Here is a 15,526-nt window from a genome sequence, read left to right on the forward strand (position 1 = left end):
TCTGCTCCCACAGACCAGGCCTTCTCTTCTCTCCTGCCTCTCTCTCTCTCTCTCTCCTCTCTCCTCTCTCCCTCTCTTACATGCTTTGTTGTTCCCGTTAGATCAGTTGGCGTATTAGGGAAGATGATGCAGTCGACGGCAGGAATGGATTCGCAGCAGCAACCGCCACAGCCGCCGCCGCAACCCTGGGTGGCGATGCAGTACCCTGCCGCGACTATGATGATGATGCCGCCGCAGCACTACCCGCAGCACTTTATCCCATACCATCAGCAGCAGCAGCAACAGATGATGAGCAAGTCGAACGACGAGAATAAGACGATCTGGGTTGGAGATCTACAATATTGGATGGAAGAGAGTTACCTCCACAGTTGTTTCGCTCACACCGGCGAGGTTAAGATTTCTTTCTGTTTTTCTTTGGTGAGATCTGTTGTGATTTTCGTCTAACCTTCTTGTTACTAGTGAAGACAGAGTTGTTTCATCGTTCTTTGTAGATGGGGTTTTGTTCTCGTTGTCTCTTTCTCTTTCGGAGGATAGGCTTTCTGATGGGTGTATTACTTATACGGAAGCTCTGTTTTTTCTTTTATTTTTATCTGAAACTGTTGCCTTATCGGTGTTAGAAAACGAGTTTCTTTTGAGAACTGCTTTTTCAAATGTATTTAGAGAACTAAATGACACGTAGTAGAAGAAGGAATAATATAATCAAGCATTTTGTTTGATTTGCAAACAACGACAGTGAGGAATGGCTAAAATCGCGTAACAAGTTAATATTTTTGAATTTTCATCTGCAGTTGACGTTATGTTTATTAATTTACGGATATTGAACTTTGACTTCAAAGGTCTCTAATATGTGGGCGTCAATTTGATAAGTTAATTTAAATTGTTGTGGTTAAAAGTTACTTTTGCTGTTGCCATCACTGGACGGAAGATGCACGTAGTACTTTTCGTGGAAGCCTTCAGCATATATAAAGGAAGAACTTTTGGAGTCCATCTTGTTTATAGGTTCCTTTTATTGTATCTCTGTGGATTAAGATAATATGTATATAAGCTTACTAATTGTTTTCTATTTATGCTTCAATTTCTAACGTAGGATAAGGTTAGAGTATCTTTTATTTGTAGAAAATGACTATTGGAGCCTAGTACAGCCTTTGAATGGCTGGTAGATTCAAAAGAAGATTTCTTCTTTGATTTTTTATTTTCACTTGGCAATTTATGTCCATGCCAATTTTTTAATTGGATAAGGTGAACTTTATTGAGCCACTACTAGCAGCAGCGCACTGCTAATAAAAGAACCTATGCTTTATGACTGTTTTTAACTCTCTATGTTTGTTAGAAGACAATTTTATCCTTAAATGTGTTGTCCTTTTTCCAAATGTGAAGATGATTAAGAGAAAAAAGTAGCTATTTTTATGTCATCCTTTTCTGTGTTTTTTTCTTTTTTTTGAGTGACATTTGTCCTCTTATTGCTCTTTTCATCTTTCATTATTAGTATATTTTTGAAGTAGGGCCAAAAAGGGAGGATCATCCTTTAACTTAAAACAGGACATCGCCATGTCAAATTTCATAAGGGACAGGCTGACTCTTTTTGGTGGTTAAATATCTTGTTCAATCTCTGACGTAGAAGTTTTCACAGGACACCATTTGTAAACTAAAATTTTGGATGGTAGTCAATTCTATAAAGCCTGTCTTACTGTTGCCTCTGACAGTCATATCTTAGCCTGACCTCTAGGTAAGCTAGGAACCACTAAAGCAAAGATACAACTATTCCAATATCGAACCTTCCTAATATTTTCTGAAATTCAATGTTCTTGTCTATTTTTCCTTCAGCCAGTTTCATGAACTGCCTAGTGATATCTTGGCTCTGTTCAGAGCAAATATAAAGTTTTTAACAACATCAAAAATACCTTTTTACTCTAGGTTTTGTCTGCTACAATTTTCACACAAAGAGTTTCCCAAACCCAAAGTATGCCTTCCCACCAACAGTAAAACAAATTAGCTTTTTCTCATTTATTTAACTTCAATATGGATTTTGATTATCAATTTTCAATTTGAAATGCATTTCTTGTAAAAAGCACTTTTGGTTGTAGTATGGAATTCTGAAATTAGTTACCCTTATTGTTTTATGTTATAACTTATTTTCAATGCAGATATTGATGTCCACATATTAGGGCTGAAAGATTAGGCATTCATATAGAATTTGACTCCTGACTGATACTTCCATGAAATGCTTTTATCTCTGAACTAGTGCCAGCTGTGTTTTTTATTTAGGCATTTCTTCTCGGGGAGTACTTTCAAAATTGTGTATTCCATTGCAAGCACCTCGTTTCAAATGATATTGACTAAAGTTTGTGCTTATGCTCAAACATATGAGAGCGGTCTGTGACACATTAATTTTGTCCCCCCAAACAGGAGCACCAACAACTCTCTGAACCCCTTGTAATAGAAGTCATCCCTTCTTTTTCTCAGTTTTAATAAAGTAATATAGCACTGTTTTTTGAAAATGATGGGATGCCGTAATTGTAATATGAATCATTGGTGGAGAATATTATATGATAGATACTGAAGTACCGAGTCTTTATCTGTTGCCATCTTCTATGATAATTTATTCTATTTAAAAAAAAAATTCTTGGATCAACAACAATTTTTTATTCTATCGAATGTGTCTTGGCAAAGCTTCTTAATTTTGTCTCTTCATGACTGCTTAATTTTGTATGCCCGTTACTAATGTGGTAACACAATAGCAGGTCATCTCCATAAAAGTCATTCGTAATAAACAGACTGGTCTGTCAGAGGGCTATGGCTTTGTGGAATTTCATTCACGAGCTGCAGCAGAAAAAGTATTACAAAACTACAATGGGGCACCAATGCCTAACACAGATCAGCCTTTTCGGTTGAACTGGGCATCATTTGGCATGGGAGAGAGGCGTTCAGATTCTGGTTCAGACCACTCTATTTTTGTAGGTGATTTGGCTTCTGATGTAACTGATACTTTGTTGCAAGAAACTTTTGCTAGTAGATATCCATCTGTAAAGGGTGCAAAAGTTGTGATAGATGCAAATACTGGTCGTTCAAAAGGTTATGGTTTTGTAAGATTTGGGGATGATAATGAGAGGCAACGAGCTATGTCCGAGATGAATGGCGTTTATTGTTCCAGCAGAGCCATGCGCATTGGTGTGGCTACCCCTAGAAAGTCTTCAGGATTTCAACAAGGTAGTGTGGAATGCTACAACTTCCTCTCAACATGATAAACTCCTTAGATTATATGTTCAGTGGGAAAGTTTGTCTTTTGCTTTTTATTTTTATTTGTACTTTTTTATTTACATGTTTTATGTGAACAAAACAATTGTTATCGTTTCATATTTACCTGATGATTTACTTTCTCAAAATAAAATAAAATTACATGATGATTTTACTCTGTTTCTTCTACTTAATGTTGATTTTCCCCTGATTTGTATTTTTCTTTAATAGTCTCTTTCTCAAATTTCTCAAAAAAAAAAAAAAAGAAAAAAAAAGAAGCTCAGGCTTTGTAATTGAGATTGGAATTTTTTTTATTTTTATCATTCCAGTAAGAAAAAGATATGGATTGATCACTAGACAGCTAACTGATTTATTAATATTAAGTTAGACTAGAGTAGCATGTATTGACCTTCTTAATGTTTGTCTCTTTGGCTAAGTAACTGACAAGCTTATGTAAGAGTACTTTGTTTTTTTTTTTTTTTTTGCTTCATGTATCAAAACTAAAGCTGGAATTTTGGTGTCAAACAGAGCTTTTTTTTTCCTAGGCATAGGTAAAGGGTGATGTGGGAAGTAGGTTAACTGCCGTTTCAATACCTTTGATCATAATCATTAACATGAATCTCAGAATCCATTTTGTCTGCATAACTAAAACACTGTTTTGATGATGTTATGTGCTTTATTCATAGTTTTGAGGATGTTATGTGCTTTATGAAACATATTCATACTTAGGAATAATTTTATTGATTGAAGTTGTTCTATACTAAGCTGAGAGGATAGTAAGCATAATGATTATTTTTAACACAAAATTAAATTCTTATGGAGGCATAATTTATTACCATTCCTAATGAGATCGTAAGCTAAGTCTGCTTCATAGGAATTGAGTTTTGTACCACAAAGATTATTAAGACAAATTTATCATTGGAAAAGAAAAGGTGTATTTTTGTGTAAGTCTTGCTTTACTGTCTAATTTTATTTTAGCTGTCAAGTATTTACTAAAATCACTTAGGTTTGTGAATGGGCCTTTGGCTTAACAGTCACATAGGGGGTTTCTAGTGCGAGGTCTTGGGCTTTAGCCTCTTAGGGTATTAGGTGTAATTTAATGTGTAATCAACATTCAAAAGAAAAAGAAATCATTTAGATTTGTAACTCAACCTTGATTCAATTACATATAGTGCCAAATTGTTTCTCATGCAGCAACAGTCACATAGGGGGTTTCTAGTGCGAGGTCTTGGGTTTTAGCCTCTTAGGGTATTAGGTGTAATTTTATGTGTAATCAACATTCAAAAGAAAAAGAAATCACTTAGATTTGTAACTAAATCTTGATTCAATTATATATAGTGCCAAATTGTTACTCATGCAGCAATTTACACCAGTTTGGTTGTTATTCTTTCACTTCCCAATTGATGTTGCTCTAGAAAATGTGTGATGCCTAGATAAGACTATGAAGCTAGTCTCATTAAAGTTTATCCTATTTGTGTTTTCTGAAAATCTTTGTTTCTTGCTTTTTTGTTTTCTGAAAATACAAAATATTTGATCTTCTTTTATTTTGTTTCATTCAGGTGGTTTTGCGTCTAATGGTTCTGCTCAATCAGATAATGATTCAACTAACACTACAGTGAGTCTAATCTTGCATGAGTTGATCAGTCCAAAGTTGTCTTTTGTTCTGAAAAATAAACTGAGTATTGCACCTGTTACTTCATGACATGTTTCCTATGATAGATATTTGTCGGTGGACTTGATGCTAGTGCCAGTGATGAGTACCTCAGGGAGACATTTTCTCAGTATGGTGAGATTGTTTCAGTGAAAATACCTGCTGGGAAAGGGTGTGGATTTGTGCAGTTTGCTCACCGGTAATTTTCTTGTACTGTCTTCCACCACAGAAATTTGAGTTATAAATATAAGATAAAAAGGAAAAGATAAATGGGAAAGCCTTTTCTGTTGTCTGTGCGAGGTGAAAGCTTAAATATCCTATTGTAAATTCATCCAGAGATGACAATTTTGTGGGCAGTTAATATGGAATAGTATAGTCTTCCTTTTTTCCAATCTATGGGCAATAAGGGCAAGTCGGACCTTGGCCAAAAAGGGATAATAGAGCAACGCCTTCCACGCTTCCATTAGCTGAGCACAAACTACTTTTGTGGAATAAATTAATTGTGCTAAATAAAGAGAGTGAAGTTAGCTGCCCAATTAGCTACGGGTCATTAAATCTGGAAGTGCCAGGGCAATAAGATACTGACGGACTGTTGACCCAGGTCCAATGTGCTGGGAAGGGTACTATACTGAACATGTTGGGTAAAACAAAAACAGATATATCTTTTTTGCAGTCTTTGTTATTGAATTGGAGATGATTTAGGCAGTTCTAGAGGTAAAGGATATTGCTATTTCGGAAGTGTTCTACTGTTGATAAGTACTCATGTCAATTGGCTCATTCAGTTGGATGTGAATTCAACAAATGCAACAGTAGAAGCTGCAGAAGCAGCAAAGGAATAGTCAAATGAATAGCATTTTAGTAATCCGTGTACTGTATGATTGTTTTTTTCTGTCTAATGGAGTTGTTTGAAGATGACTTATTTGCCATATTTGACAGCAACAATGCAGAAGAGGCATTGCAAAAATTGAATGGGACGGTTATTGGGAATCTGACAGTTCGTCTCTCATGGGGTCGGAACCCAGCCAACAAGCAGGTATGGGACGATTCTTTCTAGAGTAATGTGGACATTTTTCCACTTTTCAGTTCCATGTGATCTCTGGTATCCTCTTGAAAGGGATATAACATTTCCACTAGCTACTGCAAGGATTCCGGTACTTGGGTAAAAACGTTTATTGTCCTAATTGCGCACACAAATATATTTCCTGTTGTCATGGCAACTTCTTGTTTTTAGCTTATATATATTTTGGTTAATATGATTTTCACTTTCTTGTACAGCCTAGAGTGGACCACTCAAATAACTGGAATGGAGCATACTACGGGAACCAGATCTATGATGGATACGGATATGGTGTGCCACATCAAGATCCTGGCATGTATGCTGCTGCAGCCTATGGAGCTTATCCAGTGTATGGCCAGCAACAAGTAAGCTGAGCTTTTTAAACTGTTGTTCCGGGAAATTGCAGCTTATAGAGAGACATTGGCAGATCGGATGCAAGTAGGCTGCATTAGCAGTAGTTGTAGTAGTAGGCAGTGTTGTACGGCATCCTCTTGGCAAACCACAATGAATTGAGGCCTGCAATTTCTTGAAATTCTTTGGAACCTTCATTGTGTCAAATTTTGAGAGGTTGAAGAACATTAAAAGGTTCTCTACCATGTTTGTGTGTTTCTCTTACATTGATCACACTAACATTTATTCGTGAATTCTATTCAGTGGTCTGGGCAATCCAGATTGAAAGGGTGGTCTTTTCCAAGATAAGGGTATCTCAAGCAAGTGTTGGGGTGCTTGACAGTGATTAGCTTCTCTTCATACTTTCTGCTGTTGAATATAATGTCTTTAGATGATATTGACCCATCTCCTTGGACAAATCCTTCATTTGTGGAAATTGTCAAACCCCAGTCATGTTTCACCTAATTTCAAATGGTACCGTTGGGCTGCATTTGAAGCTAAGGGTGCAGCATTTTAATCTACAATTGTATAGCTGGGCCTACTTTCACTATTTTAGGGTTTAGGGTACCTTTCTACTTATGATTTTATTTAGTTTAAAGCTATTTAAGGAGGCAGAGGGGTTGTCCAAGAACCACTCTTCTATCATCTCTCCATTCAGATTCTCTCTAGTTCTTCTATCTCTCATGTGATTTAGGGGTGGCAAAATTTGATCCTAACTTGACTTTTATTTGATCCGATTAATAAACAGGTTGGATTCAGGGTTGACACAAGGACCTGAAGCCTATAAGAAAAATATATATATATTAGGAATCCCAGTGGCACAAACATTAGAATACCCGTAAGCAGCCCAAACGAACCAACCAAAAAAAAAAAAAAAAAACTATATAAAAAGCTAACCAGAAAGAACCTAGCTGGAACTAGCTACTTGAAATGTGCATGTAGGAGTCAAAGGCCCCTTACATAGATTGACCGATTGACAAATGGAACACTGAGCTTATGTTAAAGAAGAAAGGATTTTATCCTATGTAGTTATGCATGTCATAAAAGTAATTTTTACATTTTTCACAATTTAATATGTAAGGTTATATTTGACCCTTTGCATTTTCCCTCTCATTATAAATAAAGAATTACGGGGAGTGTTCGAGTATGCAAGTGAGCACTCTCATTCTCCTCTGTTCACATGTGCCCTCTACAAACTCTTCTCCTTCTCATCTTTTCACTTTCCTTACTTCAACTAACCTTTTCACATAACCCAAGAGGCATAGGGCATGGGGCATGAAGGGCAAAAATGAAAATGTCCTAGGAGCATGGAGCATAAAGGGAAAAAGAAAAAATATTGAAGGGGCATGGAGCATGAGGGCAAAAAGGGAGAAACCCCCTTTCTTAATAAGATAAGATCCTAAATTAGATTAGTTTTATCTTTAATTAATGTAATCTTTCAATTCATAAAATCTTTCCTAGGTTGATGCTATCCTTTCAATTTCCAAGGGGGGGGGGCGGGGGGGGGGGCGCGTTGCTCCGTCCCTTCTCCCCCTGTGATCCTTCAACAAAGTTTTTTTTTCTCCTCCCTCTTCCCCCACCCCTGTCGGCCTTCCTCCCTCTCAACCTCCCTCTCCTCTCCCTCTCGACCTCCGTCGCAGAGCACGGGAGGTGGAGCCTCTTAGCCTCCCTCTTTTCTCTCTCTCGGCATACCATCAGAGTGTCGCCTCCGTTGCCGTTGCCCACTGAGGAAGACGACGCGCGCTAAGGAAGACAATGTTTAATTTTTCCTAAGTTAGGAAAAATTAAATCATCGTCATAATTGGTTTTATTATCCAATTAATTAAATCATTAGTTTTTTATTTTTTTAATATATTATTAATTAATATATGTAAAATATATATTATGTTATTGATAAAATAATATATTTATTTATTTTGTATTAAAATAGTGAGTTTTAATGTTAAACTATATCTTATGTCATTAAAAAATAATTTATTTATTTATTTATTATATTCACTTATGTTATTTTTAATTTTTTTATTTATTTTAAATAATTTATTCTAGTCACGTGTAATTATTGTTTTAATTTATAATAAACTATAATCATTAAGTAATATAATATAGTTTTTCATTAATTAGGATATTAATATATTCTAATACAACACTTTAAATCACTTATAAGTGTAATAACCATGTTTATTTTGGTTAATTATTTGTTTAGGTATATATTCTATTTAAGTATATTATAAAAGGTTAATTATTCTCTTCTTTATATCATACTTTTCATTTGGGGGCACTAACACTGGAATCTGTTTTCTAGTGCACTTGAACTCGTCCACACTAACACCCAAAGATGAGTTGAAGTTGAATTAATTTATTTAAGTTCAATTCAATTCTTCACTTCAATTCAAGTTCTTTGTAGACTAACCCCCTCAAAATATCTCTTTGAGTTATGTAATCCTAATTGATTAAGGAGTTTCTCAAATAATGCTATAAATGGGGTGTTGGCTGAATAAAGATAACAGTCAAGCCTTTTTCCAAATCTCTCTTGCTCTCCTCTCCCTTTCAAATTCATGCCCTAGCACTCCTCCCCTTTTCTCCTCCATTCTCTCTTTTCCTTCTATCTCTTTCTCTATTTCCCTCTCTTCTTCTACTTTACTCCTCTCTTCTTGCCTTCTCTCTTATTCTAACCCTCTCAACTCATCTCTTTAAACTCTTCCTTGAAATTTTACGAAAAGATAAAGACCTTTCACAAATGGTTTCTTATCAAATTGGTATAAAAAAGTCCTTCGCTTGGACCTTCTTTGTCTCAACCATTAGCCAAATAGGAGATCAGATCGACCAAACTGAAGACTTGAAAATTTATCATATCATCATGTTCACAAGAAGTATATTTTATTTGGCAATATTACACTTGAATGAAAGCTATTAAAGTCTAGTTTATGAAGAAACGAGTTTCAAGTTTATTTGATGTATATAGAGATATCCCTATAGGATTACATTCGGGTCTTGTTGCTGAAATAAAGCAAATCAAAGAACCAAAAATGATTCACGGTGAGGCTTTACATATCAAAGTATATACCAAATTAAGATCTTTCAAGTCTACTTTTTGGAGAAAAAATTGGTATTCTAAGCTATATTTTGTGAGATATCACCGTTAGAAGTCATAAAGGTCAGTCCTACTAAAAATTTCCTTGAGGCTTCTATCATCAATGTGGGCAATACAAAAAGTATGGAGCTAAAATTTTAACAAGAGGTGGTTGTTGCCCAAGAATCCAACCAAGAAAACTTGAGTGAAAAAATCTCAAGTTTTGAAGGACAAGTACAATAATTGACCACCATGTTTCTAGATTATTTGGAAGAGAGGACTACAAGACTCTCTTCCCCTCCTCAACAAGCCATGAACCATGAAGCTTTAAGCAGATCTAATGATGGTGTGTTATCTTCTCCTCCACTACCAATCCTACCTATACCTTCTCTTCCCAATATCCCCCTCACATCATAATTTTTTTATTCCTCTCCATTACATGACCACACCCCTACCCTCTTAGCCTTGGCCACCATACACCACTTTCTATCCTCTTGACCTTCTCATACTACCCAACCCATGGCCTATCGACATTTCACCCTTTTTCCCAACTGGCCTTCCTTTGATCACGATTCTCCCCCACATGACACCTCAAATACAAGAGGGGGATTTGTACATGTCCACATAGTTCAAATAGATTTTCCCAAGGGTTTATATAGTTGAACATTTTTTTGTTTTTCAACAAACTGACGAAAACCAAAAGGTGCTTGTAGCTTCCTTTCATCTAGAAGGAGATGCGAGAAAATGGTTCCAATGGCACAACTGTACCAGCCCTCTCCTTACTTGGCAAGGGTTTGTGCAAGCTCTCTGCATATAGTTTGGGCCAACTCAATATCAAGATTTTGATTCTCTTCTTGCAAAGCTCAGACAATTTGGCTTTGTCAAAGCATACCAAATGAAGTTTGAACGTATAGCCAACCAAGTCCATTAGTTGGAACATATTCAAGTTGGTAGCTTCATTGGAGGCCTTAAATTAGAAACAAAAACTGAGGTAAGGCTATTCCATCCTAGAATCCTTATTGAAGCAATTTACTAAGTTTGAGTACAAGAAGAAAAAATGTCCCTGCTGCGGTTGGACACAGGAGGCCCCCTCTCCAATCCATTCAAACAAAAAATCCATATGTACAAAACAACAATTCTTTTGGTGTTGGATAAACTCGAAGGCCATTCAAGAGGCTCACCCTTGAAGAAATGGACAAAAATAGAACCAAGCGCTACATTTCAACCTGTGATGAAAAATTCACTCTAGGTCCCAACTGCAAAAGATTTCAGTTGTACTTACTTGAGGATGCATAAGATGACCTAAGTCATTAGTTTGAGATTATGGAAGAAAAAATCTCAAACTCCTAAGTATCCTTCTATGCCCTCTTTGGAGTTCTACAATCTCGAACTCTGCAACTTGATGGGTGAATCAAAGGCCATAAGGTACACATCTTGGTTGATAGTGGAAGTTTGTTTATGGAAAAATTTAAAAACACCTTAGGGCTCCACTATATCAAATTTTAGTATCTTCAATTATTATGGGAGAAGGGACCAAGATCCAATGTTCATCTAAGATAATGAATGTGTCAATTGAGGTCCAAGGTCTCACATTCATGGGACTTCTTTGCCCTTCTAATAAAAGAAGTGGATTTGGGGCTAGAATGCAATGGTTGTACACCTTGGAGAAAGTTATTTGGGATTTAAAAAATATGACAATGAAATTCTCTCCTAAAGATGATCAAATTAAGTGGAAAAGCATAACAAATGGTGAGCAAGACTTGGTGCAACTAGAATATCTCCAAAAAGTGGCATCTCCCAAAGATCAACATCTTGTTGCAAATGGTTGGGCCAACAATATCGTAAGGTGAACATAAACTTCATCATCAATTACAATATTTGCTCACTACCTTTCAAGATGTTTTTTTTCTGAATTAAAAGTCCTACAAGCAAAGCGGCTCCACAACCACTGGATCCCAATTGGATCGGATGCCTTCCCTACAAGCACATGTCCCTACCACTACCCACATGTTCAAAAAGGAGAAATCGAAAGTTGGTTGAGGAAATGCTCTAGGAAAGCATCATTAGACCAAGTAACAATCCTTACTCATCCCCCGTACTATTGGTGAAAAAGAAATATCGATCTTAAACCTTTTTTTTTTTGGACTACCGCGTCCTTAATGACATCACCATAAAAAAATGAAGTACACAATTCCTGTCATCGATGAGTTACTTGATGAATTGAGTGGTCCATTTTTTTTTTCAAAACTGAATTTGCACTCAGGTTATCATCACATCCAAGTAGCTGATAGTGTCATCGAGAAAACCGCTTTTTGGTCACACGATGGACACTATGAGTTTTTGGTAATGCCCTTTGGCTTAACCAATGCATTGGTTTCCTTCCAAATCTTGACAAATGATGCGTTCCAACCATTTTTTGAGAAAGTAGTACTTGTACTTTTTTATGACATATTGGTTTATAGCAAGAATTGTGAGGACCATCTACATCATCTATGTAAAGTCTTGGGCACATTACAAAACTACCACCTCCATGTCAAAATATCTAAGTGCACTTTCGCTTCACCGAAAGTCCACTATCTAGGATATGTTGTCACCCAAGAAGGTGTCTCAGCCAAACAAGATAAGATCCAAACCATGCTAGACTAGCCCTTACCCAAAACTTTTGACTAGCTTACTAAAAAAGATGCCTTTATATGGGATGTGATGCTACCAAGGCTTTTGATAGCCTCATGCAAAAAATGTGTATTGCTTTGTTACTAGCTCTACCAATTTTTTTGAAATTGTTTGTTATTTAATGTTTCAGAAACATGTATTGGGGTAGTATTGATGCAAGATGGACAACCAATTGCTTACTACAACCAACCTCTCAAGGGTAGGATGCTCTCTTGGTCGACTTGTGAGAAAGAGACCTACACCCTGGTCCAAGAAATCCAACATTGGTGTCCTAATTTAATTGGGAGAAGTTTCATGGTTCGAACTGATTATTGTTCTCTCAAATATCTATTCCAACAATGAATCACTACTCCATTGCAACAAGAATGGTTGTTCAAATTGATGGGTTACCACTTTGAAATTATCTACAAAAAATGAAATTGGAATACAATAGTTGATAGTCTCTTCCGTCAGTATGACACTTCTTTCCACTAGCTCCACTATCTAGCTAAGAGAAACCTTGAAGTTCTTTGATGGAACCCTAGACTCTAACAAACCTAATTTTATTTTATTTGTTTTTGGGTCAAATGAAAAAATTAAAAGTTTATTCTTATGAAATTAATTTAGTTTGAATTTGATTTAGAAAATAATGTTAATTGTGCAAAAGGTTGACTCTTCAATTAAAGCCAGAGCAATAACTAATAAAATCAGTTATATTAAACTATATGATGAAATAAGCCTTTGAGTTAGCATCATTTTGTTGTTAAAAGCCTTACAACCATATATTGTGAGTAATTGTTTAAAATTTTCAACAGGTAAAAAAAAGTGGCCCAATAATTTAGGTTGTCTTAAGCAGGGCGAGGGCATGACAATGTGCCCTCAACAATAATTCCCTCTAGCCTCTCTTGTTTTCTCTCCTACTTGATCTCTCTCTCCTTTCCTCAGTTTTCCTCTCTTCTCTTCTTCTTCTACGTTCTACCTACAAACCCTAAGTTCTCTTAATATGCAACCCTTGAATCTAATAGCTCACGAAGAACCTTTCAATGAGGTACTGCATGTCAATATAACAACCCACTTGTCAAATACAATGAAGAGAAAAGAAAAAAAACAATAAGAACCAAAACAAGCTAGCGGATAATCTTACCAATTTTACCATATAAAAGATCTACTAGCTAGAGTCCTTGAATATGGACAAACCCTATTGAGATCAACCTTTGGAGCACTTGGGAATGTGTATTTTGAATGTTAGTACAAAGTTCACTTTTAAGATTTACAATTTTTTAGCTCTAGGAAGGAAGAATGAACATCAAGCCTTCAAATGACTCTTTAAGGTATTCATAGATTTTGAAAACAACTAGTTGTATTTGTGGCTTTTAACATCCGATTGGCTTTATTAATTATATAATTGGCACAATGTATCCAGAAATTTTCTAAAAGAGTTTACCCTCGATATCACATTGAGTCAACTTGGTGTTGACCAGATCATTGCTAATAAAGCTAACCCTCATAATATCTCAATCTCACATTGGGTTGATTGATCGGGTTGACCTAATAACCACCTAGTCAACTTGATCTAAAATAGAGGCTTACTGGAAAAAGTTCAACCGGCTCCTTTCCTAACGGTCTATTTGATAAATTCAAAAAACATTAAAATGCTTGAGTTGGGTATTTTTCCATTTTAATTCATTTTAAGTGACTACTAATCTACATGCTCCATAGGAATGTTGAATAAATAAGGACAAATAAGGCAAGCTAGGGTTTAAGTGGAAAATTTGAGCTTTACATAAAAAAATGATTTTTTTTTAAACAATCTTGAAAGATCTTCCACTTGACTTTTCTTCGCAACATTAAACCTTCCATATTTAGCTTCTAGCCTTAACTTGGCATCAAGAATCTTCAATTGCTTGGCCCAAACTAGTGCCATAGACCACTCAAGTATGTGTTGCAAGGCATGTCAATAACTCTGATAAAATCACTAATAGCTTGAGCTACCCGTTTCTTATCATCAAAATAATGGAGACCAATATGGTATCAACCTTTGGTGTAACAACTAATACATAATTGTGGTACTTTCAAACCATACCTTATGGGTCCCAAATAAACTATGTATTGTTATGTTAAATAAAACTGGTTTACTTGGTGGCAAGCCCATATATGTGAATTCAGATTTACAAGGCAAGTAGCATCCTGTACTAAGAGATTAAGACTCATTATCATTGCTTCATTGGAAGCTCATATATGCCATAGTTACTCAACCTAATATTCCTTATGCATGTTGGTGTGGTTAGTTAATTTATGAATCTTTGAGATTTCAAATCAATCTCTCAACATTTACTTTTGAGGGTATTTGCTTAACTATTTGACTTCCATTTGAAATCTTATTTTAGCATCATCATTCCCAGGCTATTCTTTTTAAATCATACTGAAATTGAGCTGCTATTGCATCACTTGGATTCATTTCTTGAATTTTGAAATTGTAATATTAGCCTAATTAGAGGCAAGTTTGTGCAACACCTATAAAGCAGGTAATCCATGTATTGTAAGCTCGAGTAATTAGATTGCGTGATCTGATTCGTAGTTATAAATCCCTTTGTGTATCTAAGATAGTTTGCCTAGTGAGCTATTGTAAGCTCTAATGCCCAAACACAATGGAGTGAATATAACAACCTAAGTGTGGGTTAACCGATATAAATCCATTGTGCACTTTGTAGTGTACAATTATTGCATTAGAATTCAAAAAATTAGTCAATGGAATTAGTAGATCTATTCAACCCCCTCTAGGTTTACTCGTGTAGAACTTAAAACAATCCACATACACTAATATTTGAATTGAGTTTGATCGAATATATATTATATAAATATTTAATCTATGATTAAAAATTAAACTTATTGGTTTAAATTTGATTGTAATATTTACAAAATATACATATCATAAGTCCTTTCGGACTAATATCTTTTGATTGTCAAATGGGTAGAAGTTGTCTTTGAACTCATCTCTTAACATTTGTCAAAAATATGCTTATGTGGATAACGAGAAAATAAAAAAAAATATACTTTTTTGGTTTTATCACTATTGAAACAAAGTTCTTGAATTTCTTAACCAGTTGAATCCTATCAATGGTTCTTGAGAACTTAGAGAGACATGAAATTTTTTGATATATTATGAATGGTTTAGCTAGTGCTAGTACTTTGGAAGATGTATATTTCTAGCTACTAGTTTTATAGGCACAAAATTCCACCTAGATCATGCATATTTAATTCATTTTTTCATAATAAAAATAAATTTATGCTATTATTGTATCTAATATTTAAAAGTATTATTTGAAAGGATAACATTTCCCTACTTTTTATTGTCTTTATTTCCTTATGTAGAGACCAAAAATGAAAACAAAGGAATAGTTTGTGTTATTTTCTCATCTTGAAATATGTTATAGAGAGATCGCTAGAATCTCACTTTAACCGAGTGAAGTTT

General features: G+C 35.3%; 1 protein-coding gene across 1 annotated transcript; it reads left to right on the plus strand.

The window, feature by feature from the left end:
• Nucleotides 1–6,727, plus strand: LOC137940493 (polyadenylate-binding protein RBP47-like). The gene is made up of 6 exons (XM_068785594.1): nt 1–390; nt 2,742–3,207; nt 4,794–4,849; nt 4,954–5,084; nt 5,822–5,918; nt 6,161–6,727. Exons 1-6 carry the CDS (start codon nt 124–126, stop codon nt 6,314–6,316), a joined length of 1,173 nt encoding a protein of 390 aa, XP_068641695.1. The 5' UTR covers nt 1–123; the 3' UTR covers nt 6,317–6,727.
• The last annotated feature ends 8,799 nt before the right edge of the window (nt 6,728–15,526 follow it).

Source organism: Aristolochia californica, unplaced genomic scaffold, assembly GCF_029961685.1.
Source record: "Aristolochia californica isolate CCGP_79_NKW_82.1479 unplaced genomic scaffold, dmAriCali1.0.hap1 SCAF_9, whole genome shotgun sequence".
Lineage (NCBI taxonomy): Eukaryota > Viridiplantae > Streptophyta > Magnoliopsida > Piperales > Aristolochiaceae > Aristolochia > Aristolochia californica.